The sequence below is a fragment of the Delphinus delphis genome, chromosome 10, assembly GCF_949987515.2.
Source record: "Delphinus delphis chromosome 10, mDelDel1.2, whole genome shotgun sequence".
NCBI classification, from domain to species: domain Eukaryota; kingdom Metazoa; phylum Chordata; class Mammalia; order Artiodactyla; family Delphinidae; genus Delphinus; species Delphinus delphis.
In genome coordinates, this window is record NC_082692.2 from 76,973,404 (window position 1) to 76,999,958 (window position 26,555).

At 41.1% G+C, this 26,555-nt stretch overlaps 1 protein-coding gene across 15 annotated transcripts in view; it reads right to left on the reverse strand.

Annotated features, from left to right (window-relative positions):
* Positions 1-26,555, reverse strand: part of CADPS (calcium dependent secretion activator) — a 475,715-nt gene that overhangs the window by 80,527 nt on the left and 368,633 nt on the right. For 6 of the 15 annotated variants that reach the window (XM_060022832.1, XM_060022831.1, XM_060022829.1 and 3 more), the window contains 6 exons: positions 20,631-20,737; positions 15,368-15,388; positions 13,997-14,153; positions 13,024-13,165; positions 4,823-4,969; positions 1,321-1,476 (listed from right to left, as the gene is read on the reverse strand). In XM_060022832.1, the coding sequence (XP_059878815.1) occupies positions 1,321-1,476; positions 4,823-4,969; positions 13,024-13,165; positions 13,997-14,153; positions 15,368-15,388; positions 20,631-20,737 (730 nt within the window). The remainder of the gene's footprint in view (positions 1-1,320; positions 1,477-4,822; positions 4,970-13,023; positions 13,166-13,996; positions 14,154-15,367; positions 15,389-20,630; positions 20,738-26,555) is intronic. The other 9 variants (XM_060022835.1, XM_060022834.1, XM_060022837.1 and 6 more) reach the window with 3 other exon arrangements.

Below are 26,555 nucleotides of genomic sequence, written 5' to 3' on the forward strand. Positions count from 1 at the left end.
GATTTTGACCTTTGGTTTGAGAAATAGGCCTGCCTTTGCTTCTAAAACTGGGAAGAAAAGAGCAAAACACAACATCTGAATCACCAGGATTTTAAGCTTCCAGAACTGCCATCGGACACCTGCCGAGATTCCCCACAGCACGTGGCTCCTTTACCAATTCCTGCCGAGATGCTCCCCTACCTGGGGCTGTGCAGGGCTTTTGCCCTTTTGGTTTCCAGTTTTGATGCTATTACTTCTCTTTTCTTCTTCCAAGATACAAAATAATGAACTCAGTTCACTCTCAGCCAAACCCAGCCCCCATCACACACAACTGATCCATCAACTAAACTATACAACATCTGGAGACCCAGAGTCGTCTGTGCTGCTTGGGGGATTCTGGGTGTTTTTGAACGAGGAAAAATAATGGAACCGTTATGAACTGGAAAGGGAACTTGGATGTGTGTCTGGGGATAGACAGGGTGATGATAATGATGTCAAATCAGACGGATTTCATTTCTGCCTCTGATATTCAGAAACAGATACTCCATGAGGGAAGGGATGCGATCTCCCATCCTTCCTGGTGTGCCAAGAACTTAGCACTGCGCCTGGCATACAGGAGAAGCCCCAACAATTTTTGTTGAGTGGATGTGTACTGTCCTCATTTTCTTCTTCTTTCTCAGGAAAGTCTACTTAGAAAGGTCAGATGCAGCATTCCCACCTCAATCCTATATGCCACGGTGACAACCCAGGCCATGTGTAGGAAATCAAAATGCAGATTTAATGTGTCATGCCCCTTTGTTGCTATCTAGTTAGATTTTAGGCAAGACAACTCATGGTTGGCAAATGGTACATGCTCAGTTCATATATACAGAGTGAATGATGTCGTGGAGGTCCTGCCCACATTGCTGGAAAGTCAAGAGATGCCTGCTACCTGTACTGAATACGCTGGCGCAAGAACTGTAGGTGCTTCTCTTTCTTCCAGCCAGCTATCCACCCATGCATACACTCAGATAGTTAACAAATAGGTATTAACTAAATATTTTGTGCCAGACACTTACGGGTATTGGGGATACAGAGACAAGAAGGACACTTTCCTCATGGAGCTAAATGAAAAAACTGGCAGCCATATTCTGTGCCATCTTTTGCTGGGTCTGGGACAGACGTGGGGAAGGTGAATAGAAGCTACAGTGAGGTGGTCACCACTCCAGCTGAATTTGACAACCACCTTCTCCAAAACACTCCAAATTACGGCCAATTGTAAGAGTGGGAGCCCTCACCTTTCCCCAAGTCAGTGCCCAGCGGGGAAGGGGTGCAGAAACCTGTCCGGCCACCTATGCTCACCTTTTGACACAAGATTCAATCATGTCACTTGCCATCAGCTTTAGCCGTTGTTCCAGGTGCTTTCCAAACTCTTCTTCAGGCCAGTGCAAGTCCCGAATGAAGGTCTGAAGGGCATCAAGTTTCCAGAACAGATCTTCGGAAGTGCCTGATCCGTTACTGGCAGGATAAAAATTTGAAAACAAGAGTCACCCACCGGCCTGGGGTTCTGCAAAAGCTGACACAAGAACAGCTGGGGGCTAGAAGGCTTAAGGCAAACAGTGGCTTCAACATACAAAACGACGCATGTTGGCGGTGGAGGTGGGGGCGATCTCCACCGGCAGATTTTGAGTTTTACCATACGTGACTTCGTGGGCTTTGTTCGGCCAATTATTCCAGACCAGTGAGAAGTCTGAGGAAGGTGCTGCCCCATAACTGGAAGAAGGTATGGTAAAAATCAGCCTTCTTTTAATAACCACATTAACACATGTGATGATTCAGATGAAGGCCACGAACCAGAGGGAGAAGTAGGTCTCAACAGATAATAACTACATGGCAACATGCAGTTATTAGAATTCAGGGTTTCATGCATTTCCCCGGCTGCCCTCCGGAGCGGAGACCTCTTGGATACTGCACGAGACTTTCATTTGTAAAAGGACAGTGCTAACAAAGTGGTGAGCGAGGACCCGCTTTCTCTCTTGAAGGGCTGGAAGGAAATTGGGGTGACTCACGTCAAGCCGAGTCCACCTGGATACCTTGAATCCAAGATTCTCGTTCAGTTTGGTTATCAGTCCAATTTGCACAGACCAGCCCGTTGCATAGGCAGCCCCAGGACAAGGTGGGTTGTGGGGGGACGTGAGTGGACAAGGGATATTTGCAAAGCTTTAGGGCTCAAGACCTGAGCTCTTGTACCGTTGCACCATCTTACCCAGTCCTCTGTACAGATGGAGAAATTGGTCTTGATTCCTTTCTGTACAATGATGTCTAAGAAACTTTTACCCGGGGCATCGACGGAAAGCCCACGTACAGGAGATGCTCCACCTCTCACCCTCTTGCCCTTCCCTGGCTGGCTTTCTCTTTTGTAAGAATCCCATCGGCAGCTCTGTGGGGTGGCCACCTCCCACCCCCTTCCTCGCATACCACTAATGCTAACACGGCAATTTATAAAACGTCCAACATACCATGCATTACCACTTGTTCCGACATCGTCTATAGAAACAGATGAGAGTGGGTGTTTCTATTGTGACAGATGCCAGCTGCATTGAATTAATGCTTCAGAGAGAGAAATATAGCTAGTGCATAAAGGCATACACAGCTACTGCGGGGGGATGGGGGTAGGAGAAGACTCCCAACATGCCGGGAGGGAGCCCACGGCCTGGACCAACAGGGTAACGCTTTCAAGGACAGACCAGTCTGAGGTCAGTACGTAGATGTATCTGACACGAAGGAGCAGGTAACATGGAAACACGTCCTTAAAATGAAAGATGGCAGAGGAGAAAACTGAAAATATGAAAAGATATAGAATCAGGCATTTCCTGGTGGGTGATTGAGAATCTACGCCTTCTTTTCAGATACGGTCGTAGGCACTGTTCAAAAGTGGGGGAATGCACTGTTTCTCCGTAAAAGTTCAGCCTTCCCCCCATCCCATCCTATGCCTGGGAAAAGAAACCCCAACTTTGCCTAGCCGAAACCCCGTTTTGGAACTGCATGGTTGTATGTTTTAAATCATTAAGTACATATGAATGCAATAATTGGTATTTATTACAACAACATTTTGACACCCATCTGGTTTCAGAGTTTCAAAAAATTCTTCTAGGGTTTTTTTTTTTCTTTTTCTTTGAAGAGCTTATTATTAAGTTTTGACATGAGGAAAAGAATATTTTCTTTTTATTTTTAAGATAAACTGTTAATGTTAAGGCAATAGCACCAAGATTATTTTGATTGTTGATCAGTTACCAAAATGTGTTCCCACTCATGTCTTAATTAATTGAATGGAGACCATTATCTGCTTTCTTACAATGTCTTGATTCATATCTTTTCAGAAACAATGTCACAGAGCATGCACAGAAGGAGGTAAGAGAAGCTTCTGGATATTTATTTGTTCATTTTTAACAGATACTACCTAATCTAACTTTTCATACAGTCATCTTAGCATGAATATGATTTATGGGCTTGTTTTTGAAGGGTTTTTTTTTCCAGATACAAATTTTGGAGGTTTTTATTTGTCTTTAAAAGAAAATCAGACTGACCAGACGATTTCATTGTGAACTTGTGAGCAAATACGGGTTTTGAAAAATATTAGGTAGCTGTGGAGAAGCCGAGTAGAGCAGTCCTTTTCAAGTTCTGTTCTCTACCTGGGTTACTGCAGAAATAAAAACGTGGAGGGCCATCTTGACAAATGTGATTTTGAGATTTCAAAACATCACTGCCAGTTTCAGATCATTTTTTATTCCTTTGATAATAACACTTCCCTTTGAAAATGTGCCAATTTATTCTTTCAAGAAAAAGCTTATCTGGCCTATAATTAGCTGTGGTCTAAGAAAAGGATCAAAGGAGGGTATAGAATTGCTAAACCTTCTTTCACATATTAAATCATGCATGTGGTTCTAATTTAATTTCCCTGAGGTAGGATTTCGGGGTGCTGGATCTTCTACTTGAGAAGGAAAGGAGGAGAGAGGATTCATTTCCTAAGCTGGAAGAAATGGCTTCTCAACCTCCACCCTCCAAACTGCTGGCTTTAAGGGGTGACCTGACCTCCAAGGAAAACAAACCCCAGGCATCGCTGGCATTTGTATGGATGAGGGTAGAGAGCGGCCCTACACTGAGACCACAGATGATACGGCTACCGCCAAATTTAACCGCAGTGCATTCGCAAATTTAGACATCTTCTTGCTACCTAGATCTCGATGCTCCAAATTGTATTATGACCTTGGAATGTACCCTTACATAACATTTATGTTACCAAGGCTTGATCCATTCAGAAATTTTCATTTAGCCCTGAACATACTGTTACTATATCCTGCCATTTGCTGACACTAGAAACATGGTTTAAACAGTCTATAGGAATTTTTTATTAAGAAAAAAAAAAGCCCAAACCAGCTTCTAGGTAGGTGTGCTTTCCTCTTTGATTTGGATCAAGCCAGAAATGACCGGCTGGCCCAGCAAAGAGGTTTCCTGGACTATTTTTGGATGACTGACTCCTAAAGTCATGTCACCTGCATTAAAAATAAAATAAAATAAAATAAATATATGGGAAGAAGCCTTTGGCAAAGGAATTCAGGAAGTGAAACATAGTCCTCAAACGTTCAGTGGGCGTAAGACAATTTGTTAGTGCTGTATCTATAGCAAACGTCTTACAAACACGCTGCATGCCAGAAATAAACAATACTGTCTCTGTATGATCAGCAAAAGATGTCTAATTATCCATCTCCATCTCCGTTATATAGGATGTAGAGAAATAAACAATACATATCCATGCCAAGATCACTTCAATTTAAATTAGATCTAATGTGAACTGAATACACACTCAGCATCATATATAGCAGCCATCCATGACGGTGCCGAAAAAGTAGGCATTTGTGGGATGCCTAGAGGGATGTTAACTGGTAGATTTGGTACTTTGGGAAGGTTCACATTGGGTAGGTTCACATTGGGTAGATTACTGGTTAAACTCCTGTGGAAGAAACAGACAGAAAGAAAAAGATACCATCACAGTGACAATGCAGATGTGGCAGAAGCACACAACAGTTGTAAATAAATTGGCTAAGTCCACAGCAAGACGACAACGAAAACTTAAGCGACACGTTTCAGAAAGCAGCTTACGGATGGGGAGCTGTGGTGTGGCTCAGGGTTCAGAGAGAAATGATAAAAGTTAATGGAAAAAAAATTAACCACAGAGCGACTGAAAAGCGTGGACACTCATGGACGCCTGTATACAATGATCGTGTTATTTCGATGCCTTTGTGAGGGGCCTTCAGTTTCCAAATCCATTGCCACAAGGGTCTAGACCTTGTCTCAAACAAAGAACTTGAAGTTCATGGAATTCTTGGCGTTGCTGTGGCTAGGGCTGCAGTGAAGTAGCTGGGACTGACAGAAAGGGTGGAACACTTTGATTTTTTCTTTTATTTACAAATTAGTTTTGACGGAAGCACATTTCTTAAGTCAGAGAGTAGATACGAGGTGCAGCAGGAAATTTACCCAATTGAACGTATACGTAATGGTAATGGACAGAAATGGAATTCTTTCCAACCGCTACTTCTGAAGACAGGTGTACGTGCAATGGAGCACCAGAGTTGATGGCGAAGATGAAGGAATTGTATCAAAAAGAATGAATAGCTTTGCATAATTTTATAGATTAAAGAAAGAAAATGGAAACATCCCCTCCCGAACTAAGTCCAATTAAAGTAGAGAAAGGTTTACACTCAAAAAAAGGAAAAGAAAAGAATCCCAACTTCAGCTCATATAGTGAATTCTTTGACCACAGTGGATTTAAAATGAGGTCTTCTGTTACAAGTAATTACCCTTGAAAGTGAGACAGAGACTGTGAGAAAGGGTGACAAGGGCTTCTGGGGGGTGATGGTGATGTTCTGTTTCCTGATCTGTGGGATTGTTACATGGATGTGTTCAGCTTGTGAATATTAATCAAGTTTTGTATTTTCTGTAAAAAGTTAAAATGTAAGTTAAAAATTATAAACGGTTAAAGATTGTGACCTCGTATCAGGTTTTGTGTTTTGAACAAAGATCGATCAACTGATGTGATGGAAGAGAGATGGATGGCTTTATGGGTAAAGAGAGAAAATAAAGCAAAACAAAAACCTCAGAGAGCATCAACCACATCTCTCTGGAGGGACTGTATCATATACTGCTCAACCAGCTGGCACCTCGTGATTCTGTAGTGGCATTTCAAGGGTGTTCCATCCAGCCAAAGTCACTGGCACAGTGGAGCCCAGCCTAACTCTGCATCTGAGAGGAGCCTTCCTGTTTAAGTGGAGCTGACAGCATTTTGGCAAAGAAGTAGAGGTTTTCTTTTTGGATCTTGCAGAAGAGCAAGTTTTGCCAAAGCAGCTCTGCCCCGGGCAAGCTGTATTTGACTAACACAGCTCTTGCAAAGGCTGGAGCTGCCTCTGGGCTTGCTCAGGGGGGCAAGTCTCCTGATACACCCGAAAGTTGGACTCTAGAAATAGTCTGGACACCTGTCTCTCTCTAGAAATGAGCTACCCTTTCATGATGGGAATATAGCCCCGGCTGGTGGATGGAAAAACCTAGAATGCAAAATTGCCAACCTGGCATTCTCTTCCTTAAGGGAAACAGGTGTCTCACAGGTTCATCCTTTACACTTCACAGTTGGGGAAAGCCAATTACACTTCCCTACTTGGGAGGAAAGGGCGCTCTCGTGGGAACACTCAAGAGAAGATTAGCTAAAGCTGACTATTAAGTGGAAGGGAAAATGGAACTTTTCCTTCCATGTTTCTCTGTTTAACTGGGGAATCTGCCTTTGAATTCAGTCCCTGGTGGTTCTCAGTCTTAAACACTGCTATGGAACAAAACCGTTGGCGATTTCCACTGAGACATGTGTAAGCCTATATAAGCAAATGTGATCATTAAATGATACACACACTGAATATTGATCAAGGAATTAGGAGATCTTTCGAGATGGCAGCCTGGAAAGTTAAAACGTCAATTCTGAGTGAATTAAAAGTAGCTAGGAATGAATAACATACAAATGTATGCAAAAGCAACTTTAAACATTTTAGCGGTTGGTGGGCACCCAAATTAGGAATGAGCTTCGTTTTAAACATCAAAACTTAAAAAAAGTACTTATATTCATCAAAACATATTGTATTTGTAAACTATGACATTTTGGCTGGACGGCTGCACTGCACTCATAGAAACATTTCCTTCCTGTGACATAGCATCACGATCTACTTTTAAAAGGCTGAAGAAACATGCTCGATATTTCTGCTCTTAGCAAAATAATAGTGTATTACTAATGTTATTAATAAATCATTTGGCTATTAATAACATATTAATAACCAGAGAGACAATTCCAAGCATTATACATAAAAAGGGGGAATTTTCCTGTAGCACTCCTGAAGCTGCTGATGGATAATAACAAATTATTACTTTAGAGGGTCCTTTAAAAACTACCTAAAAACAAGTCCAGCATGCGTATCTGTGAAAATCATAAGTGGATATCTCCGGATAGCGTAAGAAGTGTAAATTACAATCCTAACAATGGATACATGTTAAAAATTAGACTCATTCATTTTGGGGACTGCTGAAAAAGGGTAGCTCCCATTCATATCAAAGGATCCATCCCTGGAGCACTGGATTAAAAAATTCTCATCTGCTCTCTCTCTCACACGGATGAAAGGTACAAATGTGTGCATGTCTCATCCTTTCTACGGATGTCAGAGTCATTCCTTCCAGGATTAATTCTACTAAGGTTGGGTCTCTGTGCAGAGAGGATATGGTTGGGTCTTTTCTCAAAGTCTTCTGCTTCGGATTTATGGATGGGGCTAGATTTAAGACACAGAATGCCGTCCACCTTATGAGCCTTTTGTTGCATGAATACATGCGGTACATCTCGTCTTCTCTTGGTGCTCTGAACACTAAAACCTCTTTCCTGGCTTACTCTTAGGTCTAATCCCTACTTAGGGGCATGGGGCACTCTTTGATATCTTTCTAGAGTTTAGAGGGGTGTTTCTCAAGCTTTTATTTCCTACCACCACCAGATCCCCCAACTGCCTTCCCCATGAAACTTTAATACCACCAATATACTGCATATCTGCTTATGTACTGTATATAGACCTGTGCTTTATACATATACACAACAAGAGGAAGAGTTTTTTTGTTGCACACCCTCCTCCGCTGCCCCCCCAACCAAGAACCAATTTCCACCATCTTTGGGAGCTGTAAGTCTCCTGTTCAGAATGCGTGACCTAGTGAACAAAGTTCTAAACTTCACGGGATTTTAGAACCTCCCAACTATCTCTCCAACCTTATAGCTTGTCTCCTTTATAATCCATGCTGGCCCAAAGCAAACATTCACTGTTTCTACTGCCTACCCTACTTTCCCCCCAATTTTACTTTTGCTCATGTTCTCTCCCAACATCCCTACCCCTTCTGAAATACTCTCCAGGCTACTTCCCTTATGACTCCTCAGTGGAGGTTCATGCCCTTCTACTTATGCTCTCATAACTCTTCCTTATGTTCTTTGTACACTGGGAAATATTTGAAGTCATTTTTCTTGTGTGCATGTTACGCAGACCCAACCAGACTGAAATCCCCGATCAGGGGATTGTATCTTTTGCTTCCTCGTAGTTTCCCCATAGTTTTCCTGTGGTACTCTTAAAATTTTCAGCCTGTATGGGTTTCTTAATAAATGTCAGCTAATCAATAAATATTTATTGAACACCCGTCCCAGGCCTTGCTCTAGGTGTTAGGGAGGCAGTGTCGATTAAATGCATATATGAAGTGAATACAGAAAATCACATTTCTTAGGATGTTAGTATTGGAAAGTCGTGGGTATTCAAAGTTCCTGTTTTACAAAGGAGGATACCGAGGCTCAGGAAGGTCATCTGACTTGCCCAAGGTCACTCAGCAAATTACTGGCAGAGTTAAGAATTCTGACTACTTGTCTAATACTTGTCTATTTCATACCAGGCCACCCACTGTATTGCTAAGGTTTCCCTGGTCTGACATTTTATTATCATTAAGATATTGACAACTTTGACAATCTGGGAAAAGACGTTGTTTCAAAAATACTTTTCACATGTCTGTCTCAGGCAGAGAGAGAGAAAGTGCACTTTGAGAAATGAGAAACCCAAGGTTTTCAGTGTGCATATATCAAGAAGCAGTGTTTTTAGTTCTATAATTCAGAATCATCCTGACCTGAAATGGGCAACAGTGAAGCGTGGATTCCTTGTGCCTGGAAGTGTTTAAGTAGAGACTAAGAGACAACCTGTCAAGGAAAGAGTAGTGCAGAGGGGTTTCTAGACTTGGCAAGCTTTGGATTAGACGCTTTCTAAGTTTTCTTCCACATAGAAGGTCAGGATGACTAGATGAGCAACAAACCAACTCTAAAGAGCTGGCAGAAGTGTGGTCCGTCTCTTAGGTAGGATCAAAAGCTCATATTCAGGGCTGCTGGGAGGGTTCTGAACAACCTGCCCAGCTGTGGGTGGTGGCGCTATGACGTGTCCTCATGGACCCCCGGAGAAGGCCATGGGGTCCAGCCTGGGCTTGCCCTCGAGGGGCTGACTATCTTCAGCTGTGGTTAGAAGCCACGGGATGACATTTTCCACCAATGCCTAGAGATTCAAATCATGACCATCATGATCTGGCTTAATGGAAACAGAGATGCAGCTTCCCTTTTCTCTCCTCAGAGATGGAAGGCCACCCTTCTAGAGAAATAAGCAATAAGGACTCACATTTTACCCTTTCTATCAAATAACTTCAGTTGTATCAAACCGAAATGATGATGATATCTCTAGTTTCTTTCATAGGACCATATTCTGAAATAAGAAAATCTGAACAATAAAGAATATTTAAAATCTGCTTTTAGCTACTTCGATATATTGGTAGCATTTCCCTGTCAGAGTTCTGTTTTCCCTTAACATTTGAAATATTTTGTTAACTCTTGAACAACACGGGGCTTAGGGGCACTGACCCCTGCACAGTTAAAAATTCACATATAACTTTATATTATCCCTTGTATCTGTGGTTCTTCCTTATCTTCAGTTCTGTATCTGTGGATTCAACCAATCTCTGACCACGTAGGACTGTCATTATTTACTACTGAAAAAAATCCACATATAAGTGGGCCTGTGCCATTCAAACCAGTGTTGTTCAAGGGTCAACTGTCCTAGTTTTTCTTGAAGTAAGCTTTGCAATGCATTTCTCAGTCATTTTACCTATAATCAGGTACCTACAATCATGACTTTTGAGAAGTAGAAGAACAGAACTATTCAAGTATAAGAATTGTTGGAGAGAAGGGCCGTTGGGGGCACGTGTGTGTGCGTGTGTGCGTGTGCGTGTGTGTGTGTGTGTACACTGTGGGATCATGTGTCAAAATTAGAGAAGACTGAGCAAACAATCTATTTATCTAAGTCAGCTTCTTATTTTTGAGTGAACTTGGTGAAAAAATATCCCCAAAAGATCATTCTTTACTTGGAAAAAAAAAAAAGAACCTCTGCTTCTTTATCAACCCTCTATCTAGTGGTCAGGCAGAAGCTCATACTTTCTCTTGGCATAGTAAGAAGTAGAGAGATTTATTCCTTCCTATCACATAAGTGTGTTCCCAATTTTTTCATACCCTTCATTTTGTGCTGGCCATTCTGCAAATCTGTCCCACGGCATCCACATTCTGTTTTGAAATCAGCTAATAAAATGTAGGTGATTTCAAACAATTTTAATTTAGCTTATGTTTTAGTTGTCATTTTCCAATACCTCCACCTGCTCTGAAAAGCATGTACTATTTAGTATGAATTAAACAAACCACAGTCATATTCACGAGCCTACAGCACCGTTTTGGACAGCCAAAATCTACTTAAGAAACAAAACACAGCCCTATAAAATATTCTCAGGTTGTTAGTCACGAACGATCAATCCTTTGCTAATTTCCCGATCTTTAAATTACTGATCCGAGAGTTCACACTTTACTTTTTTTTTCACTCCTTAAAAAAACCCTGAGAAAACATTCCCAGACTAAGACTTCCAATTGTGAAAATGATTTCAAGTCTACCTTTACTTCTGACTGATCAAGTATACGTTATGGTTCAAAAGGGATAGCAGGCATTAGCTTGGTTTCTAAGGAATTTAACAGGTTATAAAATGACTTCAGTGACATTAGCACAGAGCTTCGTGACAATTCTCAGACACTGAGCAGAGACGTTTTTAAAAATTAGTTTTACAGATGAGAAGACAGTTAGGGAGGTTTAAGCCCTTGCCTTCTGGCGAGAAACTGGAGAACAAGACCCCTACCTCTAGGGCTCCTTAAGAAACAGGGAAGGATACCCATCATTTCCTCCTGCGTATGTTGGGGGCAGTAGCCTCCACATTTAAACCCAAGTGAGTAAATGCTACTTCAAGACCATTGCTACTTGCAAAATGTGAATATTACTCATTTTAACCTTTTCCTCTTTCACAGCCGTTCTGCACAGGACAACTCTTGATTCGAGTGAGCATTAAAAAAAACCACAATCACTCATTCATGCTTTATCATCAAGGATCCCGGTTCTATTCTCATGAGCTGGAAGTCAGCAGGGCCATATTAAGAGACTGTTATAAACCTGAGAATTACAAGCTAAAATTTAGATATCTTGGTACTTACAAATGAAGAGCTACTGCCTATTAACCTGCTCAGGAGGGCAAGTCAGGAAACTTCTCTTGTGGCTCAGATGTGGAAAGGGGGATGGACTGAAAAAGCTATTTTGCTTTGATTTCTTTATGAGTCAGAATTTTATTCAGTGTAATATTAGGAGGGTCTCAATTCAGAAAACTGCTTAAAGACAGGGCACAAGTTAAGGCTTCCAAAGTGAGAAAAGGCTTTTGAATATTTGTTCTGGAAGTGCCTGGCAGTGTGCCGTGCATGCCCCCCTTCGCTCCGTGCTGGTTGCCACATTCCACGTCTGTAAAGGACCAGAAAGAACAAAATGCTTTTCCTACAGGAAAAAGGGAATCTAACAGAGCAAAACTACTATCAGGCTTTATTGGAGATTTTCAAACTATAGCAGAAAATTCTCTCCGCCTAGGAGTTCTCCACTTCTCCAGAAAGGGGAGTCTGAGACTGACCCTCTGGCAGCCTTGAGTGACAGTCCTCCTCCTTGCTGGGGAATGGAGGTGGCACCAGATCTGCCACACATTTCAGATAGGGTTTATTTGCCAAGCAATAATGGAAATTGCCGAATTCACGACCTACAGGATTTCCTGTAATTGGTCCCACAGGATAGATATCCCATCCAAAAAAAAAAGTAGTGTGGTCAAATACATTTAGGGAACTCTGGATTAAGCACAGTTAAACAAGCTTCTGTACGACTATATTCTTCGAGTTTTGAAATATGCTGGTGTACTTTGAGGCTCTCCAGGAGACAAGGGCGTGGGGTGGACGAGCGGATACATAGAGCTTCCTAAATATATCTGTCCACAGAGTCCTTTTCTTGAGGAGAGTCTCAAAAGCCTAGACCAGGAAATGACAAACTCTGGTCCACAGGCCAGCTTCCTGTTTTTGTAAATAAAGTTTTAGGGGAACACAGCCACGCTTGTTCCTTTACCTATTGCCTATTGCGGCTTTTGTGCTACACAGTAGAGTTGAGACTTGACAGAGATCATTTGGCTTGAAAAGTCTAAATATTTACTATCTGGCCTTTTAGAGAAAAAGTTTGCTGACCCCTTGCCTAGACCCCTATGGAACACACTTTGGGAAACATCAATACCTAGGGATAAAACCACTGGAGTAAGATACACAGTACGAATATCACAGGTTTATATCCCGTATTGCTTATTTATCTTGTGCAATAAACCAAAGATTCCATTTCATAAAACATTTCCCAATCTCTGCCCCCCTCCCCTCCTTGGACAAAGAGGCTATGAGCATCATAGCTGGGAGTATGGCGTGTGCCGTCTATCCATGTGAACAATGAAAACCATAAGACACCATTAATCCATTTCTGTATGACTCTGCAGCCATTTGCACCCAAACTCCGATGGTATCAAAAGAGGTTTCCTTACTTGACTGGTTCCCATGACTCCCGCTCAAAGCCCCTGTGAATGGATTGTGCAATTGAGGACTCCATCAAATCCACATATCTAACCACAAGTGGGGCAAACAGGTCTTGCAGGTGTTTGTGAAATTTTCCATTGCACAAATTATCTAGAACAGATAAGCAAAAGCTCGGTAAGAATCCACAGTTGCTCCATCAGCATGCGACGTACACATAGAGAGGACTGTCTTCTACATTAAATACACCGCTTCTAAAAAAAAAGCCAGAAGGAAGAAGGAGAACGAGGAAGAGGAGGAGAAGAAGAAAAGAAAAAAGTACATGAGCGGCGTCATGCTTCAATCTGCTTGGAAGGAAAATGGAATTCAAAAACCTTTTACCCATTTGTGTCACTCTTCTAAAAAGGGAAAAAAGTAATGCTCCCTTAAAGAACAAAAAAAGCAACAATTGATACTTTTTTCTTTTTTTTTTTTTTTAGGTTTTCCTTGCACCTGCTCCCTTTCTTCCCCTTACGTTACCAGGAAGAAAGAACATTCTGTACCCCTCTCTTCTGTCATCACTCTCCCTGGGGAGGAAGGTCTATTTTATGGCTATGTGTTGCTGTAAGATACTTGGAAATGCTTGGGGTGTTACTTAGCAGGAAATTGTTTTTCATCTAGGAAGCATCTTTCGATAAAAATTCAAAACGTGTAGAGGTCAATTTAGCTTGTTCAAGAGCAAATAAAACCCACAGGCACAGGTACCACTTTCTCACTGCTCTTGGGTTCTTCTGCCTAGTCAACAGGGGGCTTCCCTGCAACAGGATGCTTGTTGGAAGAAAGGGAATTTCATCAGCTGTAAGTTTTTTTTTTTTTTTTTTTTAAGTAATCATAAAACTATGAAGAGCTGTGTCCAACCTGTAGTCTGCCTGGGATAAAGATGTTCCAGCAATCTGTTAACTGCACACTACTTAGGAAAGTCAGACAGTCAAAGATGATACATACAGTCGGTCCGGAGAAAATCATTCAGCAGCTGAAACAGTGGAAAACTGTCCCATGTGTCTGGGGGCTGCACCTCTAGTGCTGCATCCATGTCCACTGCAAAGAGTGACAGGAACGTCTCGGCGTGTTCCACCATCAAGTCTGACCACCACGCAAAGGCCTTTGAAATGTGGCAGAGAAACAACAGAAAAGAGGCGATGAGCTTCTGTCTCCGACCTAAGATGTGACGTCAAGGCCTGGCTGTTCAAGATTCACTGTGCATCCAGCAAGGTTTGGTCATTTTATTGTAAAGAGAACAGCTTTTTTGGATCGAGTTGGGCCTCTATGTGTCCCAAGGCAATGCTTTTCATGATTCCAAGCCTGCCTTAGAAAGTCTTTACTCTGACCTACCGGTCAGAGGATGTAGCTGTAGAAATGACAGGTGTGGAACTTCTGTTCAATTTACAATAACTCAGTACATTTTGAGTCATGCTCTTTATCACTCTTGTTGGCTAGTTCTTGCTCTAAAATATTAGAATTTGGGAGTTTCTTCACTGTGTTTATGGGTTTTCTGCTGGTCTAACTTGAAAATAGGCAATCATCATTTACTTATATCTACGCATCTCGGGCTTAATTGTCTGTGGTCTCATACAAGCTCAGCAACTCGTGTTTCCCTACACATTGGAAATGTTACTCCTATTTTATACCAAGGCGAAGGAAACCATTGTTGCAATTGTCGCAAAACTTTTGAGTCGAAATCTCTTTAAGCAGGGAGCCTCTGGTTTTGCATCCTGTCCGTAGGAAAGATCAGGCTTTAAGCTAGGAGACACTCAGTAAGATTAGAACTTACTTTTCTGAGGGCTGGACACATATGTACATTGAAAACCAAAAATATCAGTGAAGTAACTCATTTTCATGCACGTGGGTCCTTGGAAATCATTGTGCAGGGTCTCAGAGGTGACATTCACATCAGATGGGCCAGATGTGAATGCAATTCAAAGGCATGCATGCATGTTGACTAATCATTTCTGGCAGGGGGCATGCAGAATGAGTGGCAGTGTCAAGAGGCCCCCCCCTTTTTTCTTTTGCTGATTTCAAAGAGAGCAGAAAAACAAAAACAAATTACCAGCCCCTTCTATTGCCCCACCTCCCCACCCAGTGCTGTGAAGTATGTATTTACATGGGAAACACTTTCCCGAGCATTCACCAAAAAAAAGATGAGAAGGCATTTGGAAACATGAAAGATGATTATGGAAATAATTCCATAAATGAAAGAGTTCGTTCAATGGCCAAGCTCTTCTGTGATCTATTAGTTATTTGGGGATATTCTAACAGCCACAAGGAGGCAGGATAGGGATCCACCTCTCTTCTTTCATGAGATTTCATTTTACTTACTTCTCCTTTATCAACATGTGGCTGGTTTGCAAATTAAATGGAAAAAATCAAGTCATGGACCATTCTGCAAGGTCGGCTTGGCTGGAAATAGACACCTGCTGTTTCCATTTCAATTGACAGTAAAACCTCACTGATTCAGAGTAATGGGAGAGGAGAGATGCTAGTCTGTCATCAAAAAAACCTAAATTACTGGGCTTTCTAAAAGAGAACTATCCTTTTGCTGCCTTCTGTATGCAGTCTGTACCAGGGCACCCAAGTAAAAGGTACTGATTAACATATAAATGTATCATAAATGTAAAAGTACTTTTTTAAAACAAAACTTCTAATAATTGTAGATAAATTGACCTATAAATTGAATTCAAAGAGAGGGAAGCTTTAATTTTATAGATCCTGGGATGAAACTTGCAAGACGGGCCTTTAGAACTTCTAGAGGAAGTTGAGACCATGTCAAATATTTTCCTTAGGAGAAATTAAAAGAGCCACATCTACAACTGAATTGTCACAAATTAAGAGTAGTTGGGTCTGAATCGATGAGGTTTTATTGTAGTTTTACCACCTGGGGATGAGAGCCCTGGGTTTTGGGGCTTGTTCCACCGACTACGTGGCTAAATCCAGCAGAGGAAGAAACCCTCAACCCCACCCGCAGAGCTCTCCTAGCCATCTGCCTACTAGGCAAGGATCTTCTAAATACTGAAACTTGCTGGAGTCCCACTCCTCCCCCCCAACCCTACGTGGAGGGCTGACTCTCCTCATCCCTGATGCAGGATGTTTGTAAAACTCACAAAGGCACACCAGATATTGGCTGGTACTTATTCTTTAGTTATTTATTTCACTTTGCATCTTCAGGGTGAGCCCAAGAAAATAGTTACTAGAGAGACTGAATTGCCTTCCCAGACACAATTTTGCTCTAGGATGACAAGAAAAAAAAAAAAAAAAAACAACCAAAAAATGAGACAAAACAAAAAACAAATCCTAAATGCCTGTAATTAAACATTTCTCAGCCCAACGTCATACCTGGTTCTTACCAGCTTTATTGAAAAGCTGCAAACCAGAGGCCATAGAAGCACCTATGTCTACTACCTACAGAAAATGTAGTCCCTTGTTAGAATCTGATAATGTATTGAGAAATTATCTACAGCTGTTACATTAATCATCATATAGATGGGTAGCCCTACAAGGAACAATGACTACTGTGATATGAATTTTCACCATGGAAGTCTGGCAGAGGAACACAGGATTCTAGTGAAGGAAGAGAATTTATTTTTCTACACCCAAGGTATTTCTTTCAGAACCTCATAATCAAACCTGACTCTCTGAGAACGAGAAAAGGATTCAGGCAAGGGCAGTAATCACCAAAAAGCCATATCATAATTTCAATCAAACGAACAGAGTCTGTGTATCTAGGGTGGGCAAGGCGAAGGTTTAGAATAAAACAACAACAGCAATTATATTTATTTATCTTATACTTGCTCAGACAGGTGAATGCTATTTTTGTACATGAGCTAACTCAATGTCTGTGGGTGTCTAAAGTCTTCAGAAATCTTTTCCAAAGACAAGAAGGAGTTGTACTTTGGCTTCTAAATACTTACCCAGTGCTTTTCATTATGAAAAGGCAAAGATGTATGCTTTAGGGATATAGTCAGCCACACTGAACACACTCTATATTTTGTACACAAACTACATGTATATATGTACCCCTCTGTGTACCACAATACATATATACATATACATACGTATACATAGAGAGAGAGATTGGGCAAGTGAAGCAACAGTGCATGAAGGCATAATTCCTGCGTGTGTGCAGGTGTGTGTGTGCACATAATTTAGGTTCTGAGAGCAGAATTAAGCTCTAATTTAGAGATACGAGGGACAACTTCTACCATGTACTGCACGTGTGTATACATGACATAGTCTTACCTGGGGGGACTTTTTTTCCTCCTGAAACAGTTAATTACTTTATATTGGAATTCAAAATCGTTTTAAGGCTTATTGATTTTTTTGGGGGGGAGGCAATTCTACTTGTCACTTTTATTTGTGTGGTGGTGTCACCAAACAGCATGACCACACAGCCAAGATCCATGCTGAGGATTTAGTGATTTTCTAGAGTTTACTGAGCACCCAGAGAAGATGGCAGTGAATACTGGCCAGTAGAAAAACAATTTCATCTTTCATCCTTCTGTCAGCAAAACCTCATCCTCAGCGTGCCAGGGCAAATTCTACTTCCTTGTTTACAGCCCAGAGGCTCTTGACCAGGCTTTACCATGAAATCAACTGGGCAGTTTAAAAAATGACCAGTACTCGGCCCCTCCCTATGAGATTCCAATTAATTGAGCTGGGGTGAGACATGGGCATCAGCAATTTTTAAAAGCTTCTGAGGTGGTTGAAATCTGTACGTGAGCATTGAGAACAGGTGGTGATGCCTTTCCGGCCCACTCTATCGTTCAAACCCCACCTCCTTCCAGCATATTCTGTCTGTGTCATTCATTTGGTACATTCCACGTAGGTTTTGTCCTTTTTATGATTACATATGCATATATTTTGCTTCCTTAGTGATGTATTCCTAATAATACAATAGCCAAGCTTTGTGGAGTGCTTACTACGTGTCAGGCATAATACTAGATGCACTACTACTGGCCTTCCATCCCAATGACTATCTGAGGTCCATTTATGACCATCTCCAATTTACAGCATAAGAGAGGTTAAGTAACTAGGTTGAGATCACAAAGCAAGAAGGCAGCAAAGCTGGACTTCAAACTCAACCTCAGAGCCTGAACTCCTGGCCACTCTGCATACTATCGCCTGAAGGTCGAGACTGCCTGATGCTTCCTTGGCCATCAAAAGAGCACTGAGGTAGCTGCCTCAGTGCTTAGCAGACAGGTAGTTTTTGATTGATCGAGTAATGAGGTTTTGTGACTGGGTGAAATGACGAATTCAGGAAATAATCCTGTACATTCATCTAAAAGCAAACTGGGTCTCCGAATTCCAAAGTATACTGAAGTTTTCATTCCTAACTTCTTCTTTTTCAGTTATACATATACGTATTTCTATTCTTTTTCAGATTCTTTTCCCATATAGGACATTCCTAACTTCTAAAGTTAATAAACAAGAATCGAATTGATTTCTACCCTATTTATGAATGGCTTTTGAATAGGTAAGATTAAAATATTTTTGTGATGATGGTTATGAGGGCAGTTTAAGATGGTGATTAGCACATAGTGAAAAAGGGCTTTCTGGAAAAGTGAAAAACAAAATGTCTTCTTTGGATTATCAACTTTTCTTTGGTACCCCTTGTGAGTAATTTGGGAAAATATCCTCCATTCTCAGACGGCAGCAGCCTCAGAAAATAACTTGATTGAATCAAACATACATGTCCGTGTTCTTCTTCTATCATTCACTTAAAGAACAACCGTAAGTGAGGAAAACCATCTTCTTTGAATCCATGTCTTCGCAAATTTGGCCTGACATCTTGGGAGAAGCCTCACTACCCACAGCAGGGGAGGAATGGTCTGGAGATGATTTTGTGGACACCCGGAAAGAACATACTTACCATCACTTGAACCCCAGATGCCCCCAATCTGAAAAGCACGTCGCACAGGACAGAGCAGAAAAAAATTCTAGCCCAGCTTAATTTTATGTCTGAAGGTGAGTCCTAAGTTTTTACGTTTAGAGTGTGTTGATTTAGCCCCTCTTCTCACTCCCGGCTGTGCATCTGCTGGGTGCTGAAGGAGTTAGTTGTACCTGCCTCAAGGGGTCTTCCCCCCATTCCAGAGCGGGTTTTGGGGGAAATCACGATTCTCTGGCACTCTCTCTATATATAAATACTGTATATATGGTTCACATACAGACAGCTGTAGAGGAAGATTAGCATCACTCTGGCTAGCTACTACTGGTGACTACGTTCGGTACTCATCTGCTGAAGTAAAGGTAAGTACAGACGGACATAGGTACTACGACAGGCTAAGGGGACAGGATCAAGGCAGGTAGGAGGTGTGTGTGGAGATGGAACTGCAGTGGTTTTTAAGTGTATCAATTGCTTCATGCACGCACGAGGTAATCTCCCACATTTACCCTGCCGTGGAGGGTCACCCATTGCACAAGCAGTCCACTGGCAACTGCCATGACATTCCTTGGGTCGGTGTTAGGAAGCAGGGGCACTGGGAGAAGTCCCATTAGAAGACATGGTACTGGAAGGGCATGCACAGACTATGACAGCAGGTGGCTGACTCATTCGTTTTGGTCACATACCTCTTTCCCCTGCCACGATCAGCCAAGATTGAACGGAAAAACAGGGAGGAAATTTAAATATGCAAATCAGGCGTTAGTTGGGATGACTGGCTTTATGGTGTATTATATATTATTTAACTATGCTGTCGATTTTCATCTAGTCACGGGAATGATCATTTTAGGTGCTTCTGACATTACTTTTATCGATGCCCCCTTTTTTCCCCCCTTTGCTGTAGATTTGCTTGGAGGGGAAGAGTGAGCATGAGTACAGTTTTCAAAAAGGCTATTTTAAGAGAGATGATTTTAAATCTCAGTTTTGCAACAAGCAGTGATATAACAGTTTGATCATAATGAAATCTTGGAATCTTTTCTTGGAAGGGTTGGGTTGTTTAAGTCCTTACAGGTTTGGGATTTAGTTAGCCTTGAAATCCCTCAGTTTATAATTATTATCAAAATAATCATTTTGACAGTGGTTTGTTAAAAAAAAAAAAAAGTAAGCTGAATTTATTTAGATGTATGTTGGAGAATCGACAAGTTGAACAACACAGAATAATCTGTTTCTGTCACTGCGTTTAGCAACCCAGGTCATCTGAGATTAATAAATGAAGACTCTAGGCTGAGTGGGCTAAGTTACGGAGATAAATTCAAAAAGACGGTTCTCGATCCACACACCAAATAAAATAAATCGAAACAACAGTGGGAGCAACAGAAACAACCACAAAAGACCAAAAAGTATTTCATGTGTTCCTGACAATAACCATATGCTGCTTGATAATTATCTTGAAGATATACTCACCTCTTTGGCTTGTTGCTAGAAACATCTGAAAACTCAAGATGAAACGTGTATCACGCAACCACTTTTCAGTTGCTTTAAACAACCTCCAAAGACTCCTCCTGCAAAACTGTCACTTTCATTCTCTTTACAAGGCCAGTTAAAAGAAATGGGTGTTAAGGCATCTTATTCACAAAGTTGCTGGTAGAATCAGTTCTGCAACATCATCTAAGGAACAAGAGGCTTTTGCCCATGATGCCCACTTACCTCTGCATGGTGTTCCTCATTCTGCTGAAGAACTTCAATGACTAGTTCAGCAAGACGTATTGTGTCTTCCAGCTTTTTGGCAGGAGTGATTAACCGGCCTACATTTTCTGTAGTACAAGAATTTGTGTTAAAATTCAGCGAAAGCGGCAGGCTAGTTTTGTGGCCATTAGAGCTAGTGGATAAGAAATTTCAAAGAGTTACCCATTTTTCTGAAAGTTTCATGCAAATGTTAAGTGCCACATAATTAGTAGTGAGCAAACCATAACGCCATTTTATTATCATTATCACCGTCATTATTATAATACATATTAAGAAAAAGCAGTGCTCCAGCTTCCAATTTGCTTATTAAGCTATATTAAGACTATGACAGCCCATTTCAAATTTGGCAACATTTTGTACACATGTTCTTTAAAGACAGCATAAATGGAGTATCTTATATCCCTCTCTAGACAGTGCTCGCGCTTTCTGAGGTGAGAAGGTGTAACAGAAGCTTAGTCTTGACTGCTGCCACGTTTGTCCCTTCACAGTTGATACTACAGCATTGTTTTTCGTTCTAGGTCTGCACGTTTAACAGGTATTGGAAGAAAGCAGATTCAATGGTCTAGCTGTTTTAAATTGCCCAGGGAGGAGACTGAGAATTAACGGACATTCTTGGGTCATTAGGTAGAAGGCAGGATAGAATTTTTAAAAGAGTGTTGGGTGTAGATTATTGGATGAAGTGGTTTGAACCACTGGTTGGTACAGCTGAAATGTTGTCAGTTAGGTGGCAACAATGTACTCTATTTTTTCCTTTTAGTTTCTACTGTGTTGAAAGGGCTTTGATCACACTCAAGAACAAACTGAACCCTGATTTCTGTTGTATCCTTTATAGAGCTAAATTCATGAATGTTTGCCAGTGTTATTATGTTACCAAAAATTACATTTTTTTTTTCCTGTGGGGGAAAAGAGTAATATTTGAAACATAAAGGTTTTCTTAGCCAATGAAATGGCCTGAATTCAACCAGTCTAAACTCACAGGGGAGCTTGTAGCTCATGCTCAGACCCCTTCAAACCCTGATGCCTGAGTCATTTAGAGCCCATGGGTGTAACGGCAATACAGATCCTTGAGCACGATTCCACAAGGGGGATATATATATGCACAAAAGGACTGCTGAAACTTATTTTAATCTCTTCATCTGAAGCAGGTGTGTTTTGGCTTCAGGATTTTTCTGGTTAAAGATTACTCAATACTTCACAGGAAGGGTCGGTTTGTTGTTGCTGGTTTGGTTTTGCGTGGTGTGGAGTGGGAAACAAAATCGTAGAGATTGTGAATTAAAAAAACAAACAAACAAGCAGCTCCTCATAATTTTTTCCTTGTGCATTTGTTAAACAGGTGATGAACATGTCAGATGATTAGTAATCTACGATTTAGCAACGAAAAAGAAAAATTCTGTGAAACACTGTGCAAATGGAGTGGTCCAGTCAATGGGACCTAAGCGTGATGGACCTAAGAGTAAGGTTATTGAGGTGTTGAAAGTTTCTCTCCAACGGAGCCTGAATTCTGGTGTGACACTGGGCTTTGTGGACTCAGGCCAATGGAATGCTCCATTGTCTCTGCCAGCCTCAGCTGGAAATGTGGCTGCATAAAAGGTTAGGACATGAAGGTGGGAGCTGTGGGGAAATAAATATGCAGATTAGGCAGAGAACCTCCAACACTCAGAGTAAGGAAATGTGCAGTGTTTAGGGACTGACAGCTCACTGCCTGGTCTGGAGCAATAAATATTTGGAGAAAGAATGAGTGACAAGATTGATTTCTGTGCTTTTGGGGCACCTGGTCTGTTTATAATTTCATAAGTGGACTATCATAATTCTGTTAGTAGACTTTCAGGCATTTCTACAAACATACTGTGTATATATGTTGGGGTAATATGTGTAGAGTGAGGTATTTGCATTTTGATAGTAAATATGCATAGGCTACTATTTTTTTTGTTAGTTGATATTCACATTTACACATCAATTTGCAAATTCCTCATCCTATGCTTATTACCCATTTGACACATACACCCACATACACACATCACACACTTACATACATCTTCTAGGAAGCAGACAAGCCTGCACGTTAATACAAATCTGCAGAAAATCCCACTTGGGGCACATCTTTGAAATCTCTTACTTTCAAAATAGAGAACGTTGTCCTTTCAGGTGGAACACTCACCAAATCTAGGGGAATTCTATCTGTCCATGACATATGGTGTAGAAATGGAAATCACATCAGTATTTTTATGTACTTTTATTTAGAAGCTGTGAATGATTTTTGTCTTTGGAGAAATCCAAGATGCGTAAGCTAGGATCACCTGAAGATTTGTTTTAATATGCAGTGCTCTTAGATTGACTACCATATATATCAATAGATACACATAAAGTGCACATGCGCACGCAGTCTTTCTGTGAGTGTGTACACATGCACGCAGATATGTGTATGCCTGATGTATATATACAGACAGTATGTTTAATAAAACCTTCTGCCATTTTGCTTTAACATGCAACCATTTAAAGTCAGCAGGTTAAGTATCCTTGAACCTAGAACGTTTGATCTTCCAATGAACCCATGTAGCCAGACTTTCATTTATTATTAATTGGCTGCAATTCCATTATCTGCAGATCAAGCTACTTTATTGTGACACAACTGTAATTTCCTCTTCACCTGCACTGCTAACTCACTAGCTAGTAAAAATGGTACAAAAAGCAACTTCTTTAAGATGTTGTCTTTAAAGAAAATATTGTGCAAAATCCTCTAGTCCCTCCTCCCTCCCCCCCCCCAACAGAGGTCAAGGAGAAATTTGTGCTTAAAAACGATTTTTTTGGGTCACATCTGCTGTCTGCAATATCTGGAAATGTACTGCAATATTCCTATCACCCAATCTTGTACTAGCTGGAGCACTGACGAAGGGGAACTAAAAATACAATATACTTGGTAAACATTTCATACAACAGAATTGAAGCTCATAACATAGAAAAAAAATCGTCATGCAAAATGTTATGCAACAATGTTATTTTGTGCTGACATTGAGGTTTGAAAATGTTGCATATGTCAGACAGAGCTAGACAAAAAAAAAAAAAAAAAAAAAATGTGGACACTGGGAAATAAATGCTCTCTTTTCGAGTCTCTCAAAACCTACAGTGTCAAACTCCAGAGTCTGAGCCTCAGGTTAGTATGCTAAACAAAATTTCCAGAGGAATGAACGAAAAAAGCAAACTAAACCAGAAAGCTGTCGAATAAAGGAAAGGTAGAAGTTTACAGTACTTGATTTGGGCCTAGGCATGCCTTTGAGCCTCTGATATAACATGCTGGTCTGCATGTGGGTGGGTGGAGAAGGCCCAGGAGGAGGGGGAGCTGCTCGGGTAGGTGAAGAGAGGTGGTAAAAAAGTAAAGAGACAAAGTGACTGTCACGAAGGATGACAATTAAGATGACAAACTCCGAGAAGAACAAACAAACAGGCAAAAACGATCAAACACGAATGGAGAGCTGCTGCTTCCTTGCAACGTTACAGAAGTGTGACGCTGTTTGACGAGGGACGGGACTCTTACCAGCACCCTCAGCACCACCGTACTGAGACACTCAGAAGCGGAATGCAAATCCTGGATGCCTTCATCCAGATGGATACTCATGAATGATGGTGGCGGCATCATTGACCGAAAGAAGATAGACGTTTTGTACAATAAAGAACACCTATATGTTAAGAGCTGCTTCCTCCTTCCAGGTGACCAGAAACAGCCCTCGATGTTGACGTAATTGGAGGATCTGGCTTCTTATCCCCAGGATGTGACTTAACTTCCTACGGAACCTTGTACCTTCTACTTAAGCCTCTCTGTGCGTCAGCTTCCTCCTCTACAAATTGAGACTATTAACATCTTTTTTTGTGTACCTTGCAGGGTTGTGGATAAGAACAAACAAAACAGTGCATGGGATGGATCTCTGGAAAGCTTCAGGTGCCTACAAATGTTCACTGTTATCTCCTACATGGTGAGAAGGCAGGAATTAATTGCTTTGCAAAAGCAGATGAAGAGCCGTTATTAGTTCAAGTGAGCTCGGGAATATTCTTGCTCCCTTTGTGGAATTTCAACGTGTCAAAATCTGTCATTTGGGGGGAAAAAATGTGTGGTATCTGATTGTTTCCAGCTCATTTAATTATTTTCAACTTGGAGTTCTCATGGCTTTTATATTGTGGGTTGAATCATATATAAAAACTTGCCAGCTTATCAAATATGTTACTTGCTATTCCAAATGTTAGAATACGGTAATCAGCACTTGACCCATCTGTCATGTGGTTTACAATATCAGCAGAGCAAACATCCTGTAACAATAGCCTCTCCTTCAACACAGGCACTGACACTATCAGCTTCTGCAATTCTCTTTAATGAGTGTCTCATTAACCTCAGACCTGGTCCTTTCTAATGGTTCTCGTTTATAGAGCAATCTGTATGGTGATTGCCAAGTTTGCTTCTTGGTTTGCTTGAATTTTTCAACTGGGAGAATGCATTTTACTGCAGGCTTACAGGAAATGCAATTCTAGCACCATTAATTTTTTAAAAAATATGAGAAATAAGGATAAATATAATATTCTGGAAAAACCATCTCTTAAAAGCAAAAGTTCATGTCATTCTTTTCTTGTGGGATCACCTCAATGTTTGAAACGAAAGACCAAAAAAAAAAAAGAAAAATCTATTCACTATTCTCCTCTTACTTAAATCTTTTGTTTGGGAATGACTGCGTGTAAATAGAATTTTAGAAAAATCAGTTTTAACTGACAGCTATATAAAGGAAGGCAACTACTAATCTCTTCTTTATAAAAAGGTACTCCACATTTTACGTTTTGTTAAAATCTGGTCCCCGCCTATAGCTGGGCGGAAGGTTGGGTGCATCTCTGGTAACACCTTCTTCTGGCTCTCTGAATGCGTATTACTTGAGTGTGCAATTCTTAGGGAAACTCCTCATTTATTCTTCCCAGATAACAGAACCTGTGTAAACCACTTGATATGGTGCTTTAGAAAACAATGACATGTCCCCAGGCTGAACCATAACCGGCGAGGCAGCCGACACATATTTCAGCTCAATGGGTCTTGATGAAAATTCGTAAAGGGATTCCCTCTTGCCAACTGTCTGTCCAGAATTCTGACAGTGAGGTTTGCCACCATAGAAAAACAAGCTCCCTATTTTTTTCCCCTCACAGAGCAAAACAAAAACATCATACCTTGGTTTCCAACTTCATTTACCCAATTACCATTGCTCATGTTTACACAATTAAATCTGCTTGGCTTCCAGAGAGGGAGTTAAATGCGACTGCAGAAAAATAAAAAGAGAATTCCTCTGCAGCCTCAGCTAAGCCAAGGAAGAGAGGCATCCAGGAGTGAGAGGCTCTCCAATTAGCCCTTAAATAACCTGACCGTCTCTGTTCCAGCAAGTGGATTGCCAGTCCCTGAAATATCATAGGAAAGATGGATATGGTTGATGGAAAGCCCACTTACAACCAAGTTCCAACCTATTTATGTGTTGCTGAAGATGCCAGTGTTTGTATTACACTATTACTAAAAATAACTAGCCTGGAGCAATTCACTAGGATTTGGGGGTAGGGGTGGATGAAAGCTAGAGTAGGAACAGAATGCTAAGCAGATAGCCACAACACGCTCTCCAGAGCACTCTGCCTCCCTCAAATGATGGCTCCGCGGACCATACATTTAGCGCAGGGCTATAATTCAACATAATTTCTTTAGTGGGGCATGCCATCACATACACTTGATTCCCTGTATCTTCATCACGCTCTTTCAGAAGATTCCATCTTTAGGACAGTATAAACTGTATGGTAATAAAGACCAGCGGATGAATCATGGATCGTTTTCGCTACTCTTTTCATTGCAACCATCTTTGTCTCTTCCCCATAAGG